The sequence below is a fragment of the Poeciliopsis prolifica genome, unplaced genomic scaffold (assembly GCF_027474105.1).
Source record: "Poeciliopsis prolifica strain line A6 unplaced genomic scaffold, Auburn_PproV2 SCAFFOLD088, whole genome shotgun sequence".
NCBI lineage: Eukaryota > Metazoa > Chordata > Actinopteri > Cyprinodontiformes > Poeciliidae > Poeciliopsis > Poeciliopsis prolifica.
In genome coordinates, this window is record NW_026562463.1 from 390,654 (window position 1) to 406,962 (window position 16,309).

At 35.7% G+C, this 16,309-nt stretch overlaps 1 protein-coding gene across 1 annotated transcript in view; it reads left to right on the top strand.

Moving 5' to 3' along the window:
- Positions 1-16,309, top strand: part of LOC129353343 (protocadherin-15-like) — a 204,991-nt gene that overhangs the window by 72,986 nt on the left and 115,696 nt on the right. Inside the window, exons 7-10 of the mRNA XM_055022626.1 lie at positions 1,169-1,288; positions 2,412-2,522; positions 5,474-5,644; positions 15,914-16,022. Coding sequence (XP_054878601.1) covers positions 1,169-1,288; positions 2,412-2,522; positions 5,474-5,644; positions 15,914-16,022 — 511 coding nt within the window. The remainder of the gene's footprint in view (positions 1-1,168; positions 1,289-2,411; positions 2,523-5,473; positions 5,645-15,913; positions 16,023-16,309) is intronic.

A 16,309-nucleotide genomic window follows, 5' to 3' on the forward strand; every position in this document is an offset into this window, starting at 1 on the left:
AACGGACTATTGAATATCTGAAATTTGGGAAGACTGTAAAAAAGAGAATTTTGCCCTCAGTATTCCCTCCTGTTGTGACTAAATTATTTAAGAGAGCAAACAAACTGCTGGTGATAGTCAACACTTCAAGGTGAAGAAAAGTATAGATTGAAATTTATGAGCGCCTGAATGAACCTGCCTTTTTGTTTACGGTCATCGATACTTGTGTTTTGCAAGTCCTGGTTGTGCAAACATCTTTTTAATTGTGGCTATTCATTGATCGTGCTACATGCTTAGGTCATCCTAAATCAGTGGATGGTAATTTACAGATGCGCTACGAAGAACAAAAACTTGTTTTTAAATATATCAGTCAGCGCATTATTTTTTTAAAACATGTAGTTGTAGTTGACATTCATTATTAGTAACCCTCAGTTACACGTCTCTCCTGAGAGTTTTCATTGTGTCCCAAAGTGGATTTCTGTGGTCACAGATGCACTCCTGTTTCTCCATTATTTTGGTGTTAATGTGTTCACACATTCAAAAGCTGTTACTAAACTGTCAACCCTCCAGTCAACTCAAAAGCTTCACTCCCAACAAGGTTGACTGTATTTTTACAGCAAACCAGCATCATATTTTTCTTTACATTCTGTTGAGTTATTTGTTCATTCATTTTCTAAATTCTAGTTTATGAAAAGGCTCAGTTTAAGCTGTGACTTCTGCCAGCACTTTATTTATCTTAGCAGTAGTTAGTTTTAACAGTGACAGTGAAACATTTGGATCTCAAATTTTCTCTTTCATCAGAGGGGGGCAGTGAAACCTTTCATTTGTTCACATTAGTGAGAGACGACTGATGCTATGCAGAGATTGAACATTTTGAACACTTATCTCAAGTGCAACTGAAAGAGACACAAATGACTCCCAACTGATCCTCCTTTTCAAGTCCGATTTATGCGTAATGAAAATAAAAATGCAAAGCACTTTCTCTTTGTTCTGTAGAAAACAGTGGGGGATTAACATCCCTTGTGGCCAAATGCTGGTGAATCTTATTTTGCTCTTCTTTCATCTGTGCCACATCTAAACAATAGATGTTTGTATGACACTGTCAGAAATGATTTAATCACTGTGTTTTGAAAGTTTTGACATCGTATGGAAACACTGCTGCCGTTTTTTTTATTTATTTTTTCTTCAGCTAACCCCTGTAGGAACAACGATCTTCTCTGGTTTCTCTGGGAATAATGGTGCAACAGACATTGACGACGGCCCCAACGGGCAGATAGAGTACACCATCCAGTACAACCCAAAAGATCCGGTGAGTTCTGATATTTAGCTTTATGCAATTACATTCTAAACATGTTTTGTTGGCTGGTTTAAGAATATTTGGTTTTCATGCAAATATAAATGTGTTAGCAAAACCTTTCACCAAAAGGGTCAACAGTTAATGTATTCTTACAAGCTGTAATGTTTCAGTTTTTATGTTTGTAATCTGCACTCATTGAAATGGATATTTTACTGAATGAAAATTAAAAAGAATATTTTATTCACAAAAGCCTCAGTGGCATTATGTGTTTGTTTAAAATTCAATGATTTTGATAGTTCATCCATGTTCTTCATGTCTGCAATGTCCTCCTGGATACTATAAACCTCTCAAGATATGTTTACATCATTGTTGCTTTTGTTTTTTATTTTAGTGTTGCGATTTACTATGCCATGAATCAGTGAACTGCCCACAGTGTGTTTCCAAGTGCTCAAACACAACCCAATGCACCTGTAACCGTTTACAGGTGTGGCTTATGGAAAATTGAGTTTAGTGGTCTGTTTTACCAAAACCCATAAAGGATTCTTTATAAACAATGCTCTGAATGCATTTGAACATTCAGCGTGCACTGATGTATTTTAGGTTTCTTAACGTAATCTGATTAAAAAAAGTTCATATTATCAAAGCTGATCAGGTCTGTTGTTACGAAATATTAAATAATTGCATTTGAAGAAGTTTTTCAACCAGGAAAGCAAAACTTTTACTTAAATTCAGAATACAATTGAACCTGCATTTATTGTTTAAATTTCTCCTTCGTATTAACAACCATATTCACAAAATTAGATTTTAAGCCCATTCTACATCTTTTTATTCTACATCAGATTTGTTCTCTATGGAATCGAAACAGCTTTCACTGAAGATTTCTTTTGACTAATTGTTGTTATATTTCTCTTTTTGCTCTGCTGGTTCTGAGCCCACATAAATTATTCCTTCTTCCGCTGAGCAAATAATTTGCATTCTACTGAAATCATAAAATACGCTGTGCTGTTCCAGTTGTGTAAATATCTTCCATGTGTATTACATATCTTAGCTTGTCTATATTTTGTTAAATCTTAAGTGTAGACTTTGTATGTGACTCATTGAGTTTGCTTTTGCCTCATGTCTCTATGTTCTCCAGACTGCCAACAGGACCTTTGACATCCCCCTGACTTTATTTGGCTCCGTAGTTCTAAGGGAGCGGCTCAACTACGAGGAAATAACACGATACTTGGTCATTATACAGGCAAATGTAAGTGATTTATTTGAATTTTTCTGATAATTTCATGAGTTTTCCTGCTAAAATACTTCTTTTAATGGAACAAAAAGATTAGTAAAAAAAAAAGCTATTACTCAGCATTTCCTTCAGAGACTATATCTCATATACAATGTATGTGACTTGTTTTATTACAAACTGTTATTTCTAACATTAATGTTGCAAAGCCTTTGTGGTGGTTTGTCAACCTAAGGGATTCTACAAGAGCATCCCTAATTATCACTAACATATTTGCCAATCTAAATGTTTGCCTTTTATTTCCCTGCACTCCATGTTTTATTAATGGGCTCACTATAATATATTTATTTTGTCAGATCAGTAAGCACATTGTCTGTAGAAGTTAAAGTGATCTAAGCTGAAGCATGGCTGAAATGATTCTCATCAGTTGTAGTTAGGGTTTTGTTGTAGTGTGAGAACCATGCTCACAAAAGGCTTCTCAAGAGTTACTCCATGTATTCATGTCCCAGATCCCAGTTACCACAAAAACATTATTAAAAGTCAACAATACACTGAAAGATTAATGTGTTTCTGACTGCTGGAAAAGCTGACACGTTTATCTCAAGAGAATATTAGGCGTGTTTTAAGAAGCCGGAAATAAGAGGAATATAAATTCTTAGCGTGGCTTAAAAGCCACAGAGCCTGCATGAAGCCAGGCAAAACCTATTAAACGAGGCTGAGCTTTTCAGCTAAACACTGATAGAAACAGTCTATAATTAGACTTATTGCGTTGATAACTGTCAATCTTTCCATATTGCTTCAACATTATACTGAAGACATTGTGATTTCATCCACCTAATGTTATACAGCACTTTGCAGAGTTATTGAGAGCCCTGAACCTTCTTCTTCATGTTTTGTCCCAGTGCAATGACAAACTTTTTTGTATTTAATTGACTTGAAGATGATAAATCACCACAATGGGGTAACTAGATGTGAAGAAATAAAATAATTTAAATAGTCCAATTATATTTATAATCTCAGCATAAATTCAGATCTTTTATGAAGGCCTTAAAGGTTTTTTAGAGAAAATTAGAGAACAAATAAACCTCAGAAAGGTCAAGGAACACAGCAAAACAAGGAAGATTGAAGAAAATATCCCAATAATTACACATTTCGAAGAGTAGGGTATGACACAGAATCAGCAAATAGGGCCAACCTGGGCCATGCTGCATTAAACGGTCATCATTTTACTCAATAAAATAAATATGTTAAACCATAAATATCTTCAAAATTTGACACAATATTGTCTATTTTAAAGTTAGCACTGATCATGGATTAATTTGAAGCTTTCTGAACTGTTGGTAAAATAAGACTATTTAAATTCTTATAAGCAATTACCGGTACAAAAAGACCTTGTGAGTCCACTTGTAAAGGTCATGTTAATGATTTGGATACTCCACCTACGTACAAGTGGTAGTTGTTCATTGATTCAATAGTTCTATCAAAGAAATTTCAGGAAGCTCTGATAACAGGAGCATGTTTCTAAAGGTCAAATTGTATGTGTTGATGTGCAATACACAAAGCATCTTTCATCTCCAAACAGTGACCAAGTTGCTAAGATTCAAGTTAAATCCTTGTCTTATTCGAGATGCTGGGGTATAGTACAAGTTTTGCATAAGTTTCCTTATTATTACTATAACAACACATTGTAAGTTGTTGTAAAACATGGATTCAGTAGAAAGACGACGAGTTTTGTGTTTCTTGAAAATGACCTTGAATTCCTTCCAAACTGGCTGCATATTTTATGAGGGCCTCACAGAAATCCTCCTATTTTAGCCTAAGGTCTCCTTAAAGTAACCTCTGAAGAAAAACTAATCATGTGATGGAACATTTGGTGTAGAAGTCACACATTTTCACACCGTTGCGCAATCCTATTTTTATTGAAAATGTGATGCATTGCAATGTTTGCTTGTTTTTCCTTCAGTTTCTTGACAAACCAACCCTTTAGAGTAAAATGTTTTTTTCTGGATCAAGACTTTTGCAATACAAGCATATTGGAAATGCAATTAATTAATCAATATTCAATTGAAAACTGTTTTTAGTTCTATTCTTGGTGTAGAAAACATGATAGTTGCAAGCAGGAAAAAGCTTCTCAGGGCTTTAGTATGACTGAAAAAAAAATGAAGCTGTCTGAAAATCTTAAATGTATTAAAATGATTTTATATTTTTAGATCCCTGAAAATTTGATTTAAATTTCTGTCTTTCCCAGTGAATATGTTATAATAAAAAAATAACATCTGAGTGTGCAACTTACAATATTATTGGAATAAATGTGAGATTTTGCTGAAGTTTAGCTGTGTTGTTGTTGTAACAGCGGCTGGTTGTAATGAACATTTTACACGGTGCATGAAATAAAAATGGGGATTCAGTCCAAAATCTAGTCCTATATTTGAAAATAAAATATTTCTAATTTCCTATTCAGTGGGATAGGAAAGGGTGGTATCATTAATATACAGTAGAAGAGAAAAAAAATAAAAGTTTGAATTCCACATTGCTTAAACATTTTTTGAAGAGGAATGATTTTGCCACTCGATGCACGTCAGCTTATGCAATTAATGCACAGAGACATGTCTTGCTAAGATGCAGAAAGATCGAATAGATTTCTGGATGCTGGCCTTGGATGTTTTTGTTAGAAGCGTTGAACCTCCTGAGTAGAATAGGTTTGATAGATAGCTAGATGTGCCTTGGAGCGTAAGCCGCTGATCAGACTCTGCCAGTTTGTGTTGTTTGATATATTATTAATTGGGGGCTGCTCTCTGACCCCAGTTTAATGCCGCTGTTGTACTTTGCCCTTAATTTGATTGGGTTATTCTTTATCTAAATCATTTAACCTGCTGCTTGAGTGTTTCTTAGACCTGGTTGCTACCTTTTCAAAAAAAATTGCTTCAGATTCATGAACTAAAGTGGAAGATTTTCTCATTTTTATGCAGGACCGGGCACCTTCACCGAGTGACCGTCGAACTGCCACCACCACACTGACAGTGGATGTGCTGGATGGAGATGACTTGGGTCCCATGTTCCTACCTTGTACACTCGTGGGAAACACTCGTGACTGTAGTCCCATCACGTATTTAGCCAGTGTTCTGGAGCTGACAGAGCCTGTAAGTGTTATCATATACGTTATTCACTGAATTCTGCTGTTTGGTGTGGACAGCTTGTAACCACGCTCAATGCATTCACTGGACAATATTCTTGAGTTGCATTTAACCTTTGCACTTCTTCTGGTTATTGAATATTAATATGCAACTTTTGAAGTCATGCCTGTTGATTGTATTCATCATATCTCTAGGCATCTCTAATAATATTATGATGCACACATTTACTGATAATCAGGCATTCAGGAGTTGCCTGATTATCAGCTTAAATTAAATGCCTTTAATAATGTTCTCATCCTGTTAATAAAAAGACAATTTATCAAGTTACCTGAAGATTTCAGATTTACAAGGGTACGATACTAGATTTAAATATTATGTCATCTTGTTATGTCATTTGTCCTTTAAAATGATTTTAGAATGACATTTTTCAGGGTGTCATGGTGTTGGGGGGCCAATAAGAATGAAAAATTTAATTTTCTACTATCCCCAGGTCTGGGTAATTAACTACAAATTGAGTGGAAAGTTATCCTTTCTATAAAGTTATCTTTTTCTATAATCTAGACACTATCACTTCAGAAATCTCTGTGGGCTTAATCCAGCTCTAACATTTGCACTAAGGCTGTCAGGAAGAGTAAAGTGTAAAACCTTTGTTTACTCACCTTGACATTTAAGTGAAGTATTGGCAGCAGTATAATGAGAAAATGTGTTTTACATGTAGACTTAAATTAAATGGACCTCTTTTCCAGCAAAATGTAACATTTTTATTTATTTTTTTTCAGTTGAAAGTAGCAGTATGTGAGACCCTCTTTTGCAGCCGCATAAAAATTATAATAATTATTATTCATTAAGACTTAAGGTTTCACAGCTTATGCACTAACATCTTAGCTACATTATTTCTCCAGACATGTATTATTATTCATTTTTACTTTTGCTTAAATTAAAATTTAAATCAACATAGCCTGGGATTCCAAGCAAAAACATTGTAGCACCTGTTGTCACTTAGCATAAATTTATCTCACAATCAAATATTTCTACTGTCTAATTATCAGTGAATTATTATTCACTGATCTGCAGTAAATCATTTATCTTTGGATGTACATTCAATTGTACATGTAAAAGACCAGCGGTTCATGTTGCTTCTCATTGCTATGATGGTTTGTTTTTTCAATCTTCCATAGCCATTATTTATCAATAACCTGACTAATGCATGTACTTATTTCCTTGAACAAAGAGGAATAAACAACAGAAATAAACATAAGGTCGACGATGGAGAAGGATCCACTGCTGATGAGAATAAAAAGGTCTGAAACAATAAAGGAACCTTCATCGATCTGAATGTTCAATGGATGTTTATCAGCCTTCGTTAGACTTTTGCCAACATTTTATCAACAGAGTTCCGCTTATTTTTTTTATTTTTTTGGTGTGTTTCTGTGTTATTAAAGTGAGGTTGGAAGGTTTCTCTTTGACATTCATGCTTGTTCAAATCCAGATCAGGAAAGTAACCCAGAATCCTCCTTCCTCATGCACATGGAAAGGTCACTTGCTTTCTGGGTCTCAGCAACAAACAGGACAGCAGTCCAGCTTTTTATGGTTTTCTCTCTTAGGAGTCTTGACCTGCAGTCCATATGACAGGCATGACTTGTTCTGAGCAATGAGAGGAGGCAACAGTTGTTTCTCAAGCAGAATGGGATATTAGGTTGGAAATTAATCTTTTGGATTACTGTCAGGATATTGGCTCAATATAACATCTACTGGATTAATATGTTATTTTCCTGAACACAATTTCTTTGTAGATTCCAAGATGGTGGGTGTGCTGCAGCCTCATGTACATGAGCCTCATGTATAAAAAAAAAAGTGTGCAGTTTTCACACTAAAACTTGCCGTACGGACAAATTTGGAAAAGTTTGGGGCACAAAAAGCTGTGGATGTATAAAGCCGTACATACCTGCCCAGCTCTCCTTTATACATTCCAATTTGCAGGAAATAGAGTGGAGCTGGCACACATTTCACAGCAGCTTAAAAGTTTGTGCAAATTTCATGCCACGTTCATTTTTGTTCATGTCGACTTGAGTGTAAAATATGCCACCTCACATTTTTTGTGTGTATGCACGCTTTATAAATGAAGCCCCAGATCTTATTAAAAATTTAAAAAATTAAAAAACCTGTTAATTAAAGCACTGCTTCACATAAAACTTGTCCCGTGTTCTAATTGTTCAGATGTGACAGTAAAGTATCTGGCTTTTAAAGCCTAGATTTTCCAGCCACATTTAAGTTTTTTGATTAAGAATGGGCAGAAGTTGTAGCCTTGGACCAGGAGACTTTCAAGGTGTTTCTGTGAAAGTATGTTCAACTCTTGAATGACCAGAAATAGATATGTTCTCAAAAAAAAAACCCTCCAAGGTTATTGAGCTAATCAAAACAAAACCTCACAAGAACTGAACTAAATACCATTTGAAAGGCAAAATGTGATGCCGTCTTCAGTGTTCTTAGCCACCTGCTCTGACAGCTCAACAGTATTTCATTCTTTACTCTACACACTGAAACATGACAGTGCTTCTTCAGTCTCACCACCAATCTTTTAAAAATTAAATATCATGATATTTTATCTTGTTGCACCCCTAGATAGGAGGAAAGATTTCAAGAAACATTTTTTTGGACAAACTGCCAAAATGTATCTGTGATTTCTAACAGATGGCAGCATAAGTCCCTTGTGTAATAACAAGTGTTACAAGACTGAGTCTGGCACTGTGTGGTTTTTATTTATGCTTACACAGCTGTGTGTGCAGTGCTTTTGTATCTCTGTCTCTGACATTTAGCTGATGCTGTTATCCAGAGCAACTAGCAGTACCACTTTATAAATGAAACAAAGTTGCTGCAGGGAAAAATCCTCAACTCTGACAAGTCAGCAGAGCATTCATCCCTTACTACACACACTCACACACATGCATGATTGTGGTGAGCCAGCAGTGCATTCATGCCTTAACACCCCATTCCACCTACACACAGGGACAAAACTGTGTCAGGCCACTAAGAAGGAAGGCCTAACTGAAGGTTGTCCATATAATCTCTTTATTCTTGGCAAGATCTTTGCCACACATCCACACACTCATACGCGTAATGTCCCTCAAAGACATACTGGAGAACTACTTCCATCCTTTTTTATTTATTTTATTGTTGATCAGTGTATTAACTCAGCCAGTCATATTCCTACATCCGGTCATTCAACATTGCAATCAAGAATTAACCGTGTGCAAACCTAGACAAATTTGAAGATGCTAGAGGTCAAAAGTTGTAAGTTGTAAGTCAAACTGAAAGGAGCTGTCACATAAAAACTAAACAACAAATATGTCTCTCTATCTACGACTGTGGTGGGTTAAAGTTTAAATAACCCCAAATACAGTAGTGACCCAAAGTGTTTTATATGTATAAAGATCTGCAATCGTATGCAGCCAGGGTATTTTGACTCTTCTCCAACAAACATGCTTGCTCTTCTGTTGAATTGTTCAGAACATTCTTTACTTTTGGTGGAAAAAGTTTGTATAATTTATCAGGTTCTTTATGTGTTTCATATGTACACAGCATGGTTGTGTACACTTTTGAGATCCAGTAATACCCACCAGTAAAGAGGCTGCAACCATATTACTTTTGCTTGATAGCAACATGAAGAAAAGTCAATGTCTTTCTTTACCACTGGGTGAGTTATGGTCAGCAAACCCTACTTTTATTTTTTCTGCTAACAGCTAAAATCTTTACTTAACCCTCGTGTGTGTTTTATGATTGCTAAAGAGACTGAAAGTAAAAGAAGAAACTTTTATATTTTGCTGTAGTTGTTTTTTTTATGCTTTAAATTATCTATCAGAAAATATCTGTCATATTGGCCCCTTATGATTAAATTCTCCGTTTGTGTCGGCTGCAGAAAATTACTTTCTTTTGTTTTTTTAATAAAATTAATAAAACACACTTTACTCCTTCAAACATTTACATGGTCAGACATTACCTTTCTGCAAAATGTAAACTTAATGATGATTTGAAACTTGCATGTATCTCAGAAATTAATTTAACTGGCTTTAAATGTTTAAAAAAAAAACATACTAATGTGCTTTACCATTATCAACTGTTTACAAAAACCAAACAACTTTAGTTTCTACTTAGTTTTTGGTTGAACAATTTGACATTTCCTAGAGATGGGCGTAGTTTCGTTCAAGAAGAACCAATAACTAAAATGTTCATATTTTATTTGCAGCTCACTCAGAATGCTTGTCTTGCATTTTTGGCTAGAACCTAAATGTTCTAAATTATGTTTTCCAGGACAAACCTTGCCTTTTTTGTGTTTTTTTTGTTGTTGTTGTTGTTGTTGCTATTAGAACTGTTTCTCTTCAAAAATCATTTAGCTGGCACCTTTGACTGAGCAAACAGAGAGCCCAATGAATCAGAAAAGTATATTATTTAGGTCACAGGAACACAGAGACAGGGTGCCCACAATTTCCCATAGTAAAAGAAAGATAGGAGCAGTGAAGTGAGGAAAGTAATGAGTGAGGAGGGAGAGTCAAGGTACTCTGAAAGTTTGAGTACCAATCAGACTGATAAGAAGTGACAACCTTAGAGCCTCTGAGCTAAGATAACTGCAGTATGCTCTCTGTGTCTTTCCCTATCACAGCCACACACACGCACTCATGTGCACAACAAGATGTTGGCCCTTTGTGTCAAAGAGCCGACTGTCAGTGGGTGTTTGCGCATGCGCTTCCAAAACACTGCTCCCTTTGCAGCTCAGAAAGTGCAATCTGTCAGGATAGTAAAAAAAAAACATTATTTGATCAGTACTGTAAACAGCCAACCCAAGACCAATTATTTAATCTGTCATGACATTATCGCAGCAATTGATTGGTTTGCAATTGAAGAAAGCAGAGTAAAGCTTCAAAGACTTCAGCACTGCATTTTAACTTCAGTATGAAGCTATTTCTTACACACTGCTGCACTACTGCAGTATACGGCCTCATGTAAATGGCCATCTGTTATTTTATTATGTGGATTGGAAGACGGTTCATCTTTGTCCCACTGCTCATGCTGCGAGGTATTACTTGGACCTGACAGAAGACCTTATCTGACCACAAAAAGCCAGAAAGGTTTGTTTCTTCCTTCTATTGATCTCCTGACTTTTCTCAGGTTCAGCCACCCTGGTCCCCCAGGCTTCACTGTTCATATAAAAAATTAAAAAAGCAGTCCTGCTTAGTGGTAATATCATTCATGCCAGCTTAATGCTTGTTGCTGTTAGTTTTCCTGCTGATTCCGAGTGTTTGCTTACTTGATTCTGCTAGCATGTCTCTGACAGAAAGCTTTGGAATCGCAGCGTGTTTGGGACTTTACAGCTTTACCCTCCCAGCTTGCTGTTTCTACCTGCTTTGGATCTACATTTTCATCTCTTTGTCCTGTGATTTTGGATATATTGGGCTGCGATTGAATGGTATTGTGCTGCAGCATGATGCCACGAGCACATGCTGCTCTCTGTTTCTCTGTCTGGCAGAAAAGCCCCATGACTGTATCGTAATAGCATGAAAGCTGTAAAAACAGCCTTATCTCAAACATCTCGAACGTAAGCAATCCAAATCTTGACATGTTACTGTAGCCTCACAGAATGATTAATATGTCAAGTGTTTCTTTTTTTATATTTTCATAAAACATGCAAAAACACGCATGCACTCAGAGAAACCCAAAAAGAAATCAATGGTTCTGAAAACTGTAAAAACCTTCAAATCACAATTGCACCTCATTTTGTTGGAACTCAACACAATGAAGAGCATGAACAACAATTTTATTGCACTACATGTTGGTGACAGCGTCACTTTGTACAGGTTCTTCAGTGGAGACAGGAAAGATGGTTGAAGCTGACTGGAAAATAAAATGGATTAAATACAAAACAATCCTGGGAGAGTTTCAACAGAAGCCCCAGTCAAAGTCCAGACCTAAATTCAACCGAGATTGACTTTATTTCAAAAGAACAGGGGGCAACATGTTGGGCTAATTGAGATTCAAAGTCTTTAGAGGCGTGTCCCCACAAAGTTTTATTTCTATTCACAATTATGCAACACTTTGTGTTGGTCTCTCACTTTAAAATCTCAATACACAAAACATGAAAAAGATCCGTGGATGTGAACAGTTTTGCAGGCCGTGAGCTTCTCCCACAAATTACTTCCTCATATACCTAGAACATTTAAGCTATTGAAAAGTGCATAGCTGCACCTTTTTAATGTTTCACACTAACACCTCAATCTCTGGTTGTCTTAAAATGCAGAAACAGCAAAATAACAAATACTTTGCAATCTTTCTCAGCTATACAGCTGCAATGACGACTGATAACAAATCAGCATTTTTTTCCAGGAACATCCACAGTTTATGCAGCTTTTCAGGAACTCTTTCATTTCCTTTTCACTAATGAGTCTTCTTATACCTCCTAAAGTAGTAGCTTCTGTTTATCTCGACTCAATATAACTGTCTAATAGTGTGCATGGGCATGGAGTCTTTTGTAAAGTTGTTGGATCAGGGTCCCATTTAGTCAAACCTGACTGACATAGTTCAGTCCTTTTGTATTGTGGAATTAGCATGTAAAACATTAAAAAAATATCTATTTTTTTCCCAGTTGGAGATTTGATAGTTCCTTATCAGGTTAACTAATCCACCAAAACACATTGGTAACACATCATTCTACTGTTTTTCCTCCAAACAGGGTGTAGTATATACACCGAAATCAAAACAATGGGTACAACCAGTTTGTCTGCAAGCTATGTTAATTTTCATAATGTAGTTTGAAAACAAAATGTTGACAGTTTTGCAAATGGTGTTCTGACAAAGTTTAAGCAATTGCTTGAATTAAACGCTTTAAATATCCGTATTAGCAGTGATTACATTTTGAATTTTTTTGTAATTTTGGATATCTCCTTGAATCTTAGGCTCATTTTACAAAGCAAATCTGATACAAGGGCTTTGAAACAGCTTCAAGGGTGTAAAGGTCTACTGTTTTATGCTGCACAGCCACATGCAAAATGAGAGATTATGATAAAGTGATGAAAACTACTGTTACTGTGCATTTTGTGCTCAGCGTAAAGGTTCCCTGACAGAACAACACTATTTTTTTCATAGAAGTAAAGTGCTGTCAAAAGCAGTCAAAAGCCCTATTTTTAACACAGTCCTACTCAAAGTAAAGTGTTTTGCTTTTAGTGACTCCTGACAAAGAAAGGTTCAGCTTTCAGAGGAGATGCAAAGTGTAAAAAAGATTTGCGTTTCCAGCTTTTTGAAGGAGAGGACAAATTTACAGTATGCTTAGTAATCAAGATATTTCATGATTGAATACAATTGCTGCATTTGTGAAAAAGATTCCATGTTAGATAAATCATGTCTCAAAGAGGCTTTAACGTGTTACAAATTCTAGAAAGACCACTAATGTCTATGTTAAACTCATAATGATGTCAATAAGAAGTCATAGGCAGCTTTGGTATGACTGACTTTTTCGCCTTTGTAGCTCTACATTTGTTGACTGTCAGTTTCTTTCTTTATGCATTGTGAGGAGGAGTGTAAAATGCTGTCAGAAATATAAATTGTAATGATAGCACTTGTGTTGTCAGTGATCTGTCTTTGCCAGATTCCCTCTTTCTTCTTCCCCACATTTACATGCCTCTCTGCACCCTGTTTACCCTCAACTCCTGGCGGATTATTCTCCCTTCAATATATTTGCATACGTTTTATTTTTTCTTTCGAGTTCATTACTCATCATGAGTTCATCTTTGCTGGATCCGCTCGCCTGTTCTCGCTCGCTGACTGGCAGCAGCAGAAAATACTCAATAAGGGCTGTTAGATTTTAAGTGCTGCATGACAGGTGCACTGCATTGTGTGATAGGAAGTGTAGAATCAAGCTGTTCTGCACACCGTACATTGCTGAAAGAAAGCATAGTCCCCCTTACAGATTTCTGCAGTTTTTTTATTGTAAAACTTGAATATTTCATATGATCCAGCATGTTTAAATATTGTATAAATTCTTTGCAAATAAAGAAAACAAATTTTCATCCGTGGAAGCAATCTTGCAAGATTTTAAAATCACTGTGGTGGAAGGTTTATTTACCTCCATTTAAAGCATTTCAACCATTATTTGGTTGTTTAAGATCATAAAATTGGTCACTGCATTTCAATTGAATTTCATTTGGGCTTTGAATAGGCCACATTAAAGCACTTTTGAGGTAATTCTGGTAGAGTGGCTACTTTTAGAAAGATTAACCACTGTGCTTTGCTCATGCCATTTATGGATAATCACAGTGTTTACAGTAAACCCAAAGCCTTAGAATTAGCTTCTCAATCCTTTCCAGACATGAGTCATTCTTCTCATCTGTTGATGAATTTCTTTAGATACAGCATTGTTTCATATAATTTTTAGGCTACTTTATGTTAGCAGAGAGGTTCTATTTAAGGTTTTAGAGACTAGCTAATAATCTGGCTATGGCATGGTCAGTGAAATTGGCATAAATTCTCTAAACAGTGTGGTTTATATTGTTTAGTTAAATACTTTATTTAACTGGTGACCGTAGCCAGCATGATTTCACAAGAAAAACAGCCTTTGTTTATACTATCATTTTTTATTTTTTTGGTTTTGAAAGATTTTTGATCTGAAACGTTTGAGTGTGACAAAACAGAAGGAATGTGTAAGGAAAAAAATACATTTTCATGTGTGTAGGCACTTGTTTTTGAAGAGCCTTGGTGGGAATTGCATTTTATTTGATCTCTTTAGCGACTGTTGTTCTTACCTAGTAAAAAATGTACTTTTTATCTAGTTATCCCATTACATACCGCAGCATATTGCAGTATTATAGCCTGACCACAAACAGACACAGATGGAGCATGTGTGCAGATAAAGAAAACATAAGGACAAAGTGTCATAATTCCTTTTTATCTGAGAAATGAAGCGCTATTACGCTGTATGTCGCTGCAGGGCAGACATTTCCCAGGTACTTTTGAACAAATTAGATGGACATAGCTCCAGAAATATTACACGTCCTTCATTATTTTTTTTTCTCTTGCATGTACTTTATTGGTATTATATGTGATAAATGAACGCATGTAATGTGAGGTGAAAGGAAATGTCATTATTTTTCAAAGCTTTCAGCAAATCTTATAAAAACATATTTTACAATCAGTTTGCAGTAATCAGTAAAAAAAGAATTTGATTATTTTCACGTGTATAATTGTAACCTGCACAGAGTGGATGGATAAAATCATTGTGTAAAATAGTTCAATTGTCATTGCACAAAGCTCGACAGTGAAAACCTTTTCCCTTGCTACTGCTCCAAAGCTGAATAAATTACTGAAAGTAAGACTTTGAGTGACGGCAGAGCTGTAGAAACTTCCCTTATATATACAGGATATTTGTATAGGGAAACATTTGTGGAGAGTTTGTGGAAATTGTAGTAATTTGATGAGACCGTTGTGACAAGATTAGTTATGAAAGCAGCATGTGTCCTGCACTAAGAGCTCACTGACGAAGCAAAATGACAAAATTAAATACATTTTTCTAGCTATGATGAAATGGAACAAAAACAGGAGAATATGTGCATGAGCATTCACAATGTTTTTAGAAGAATTGTGTGCAAACAGTGTTTTTTTTTTTTTGGCGCTCACTACTTCAACCCATATTGTGGGCATGCATGCCAATCAACTTACTCTGGAGGAGCAGCAAAGGTTGATCTCCTTCCCTTATTAATTACATTTTCAATGTTGCATTACATTACTTGAACCAATAAACAAATTATTTGGAAAACGAAAGCCATCATGGCTGAAACTTCTCATCCTTTACATGCTGAGTTCCAGTTTCTGCCAACTGGCATCAGGCTCAGACTTTCAAGTATAAAAAGCAACAGGTACAATCACTCTTTTGTTCCTACAGCAACATCTATTTTTAATGCAGGACAAGGTAGAGGGACTTGCACCAGATTTGATGTTTGTGGCAACTGTCAGTCAGTGATGAAATACACTGCTGTGCTTTTTCCATGACGCGTTTTTTTTTTTTTTTTTTAATCTTTGACATTTTTTAATCAATTGCCCATTTGGGATACAAATACATAAATCTGAATATGAATCTGAACCTGCACCTGTATCAACTAATTAAGTTATGCGCTATGTAAATACGCAGACACATTTTTTCTAAATTTCAAGTTACCTTATCTGTACTAACAGATGTATTGATGTAGTAAACATTAGATCTGTAAATTTTAATGTTCTGCTTTGTTTCATTACCAGAATAAGACAAATCCCCTCAATGTGACCCCGCCTATCCAGGCCGTGGACCAGGACAGAAACATTCAACCTCCATCGGACAGACCTGGGATCCTGTACTCCATCCTTATTGGTAGGTTGAACTTGTGTGAGCTCAGATTTGTTCCATGAGGGGACTACAACAAAGTTTCACTTTTTTGTTTACAGTACTTTTAACAGGCAAAACTAATGGCACAATAGAGCTGTTGGCTTTATGAAAAGTAGGTTTGATACCTGCTTTCCAGTTATTTCCAAAATGCAGTGTTAGCTTCATTGGAACACACATTCTAAATCGTAGAATATAAATTTATTTTATATAAAACAAATGTTGCACAAGAACATTTGCACAAGAAATCAATTCTTTTTAATTTTATCTTTGTG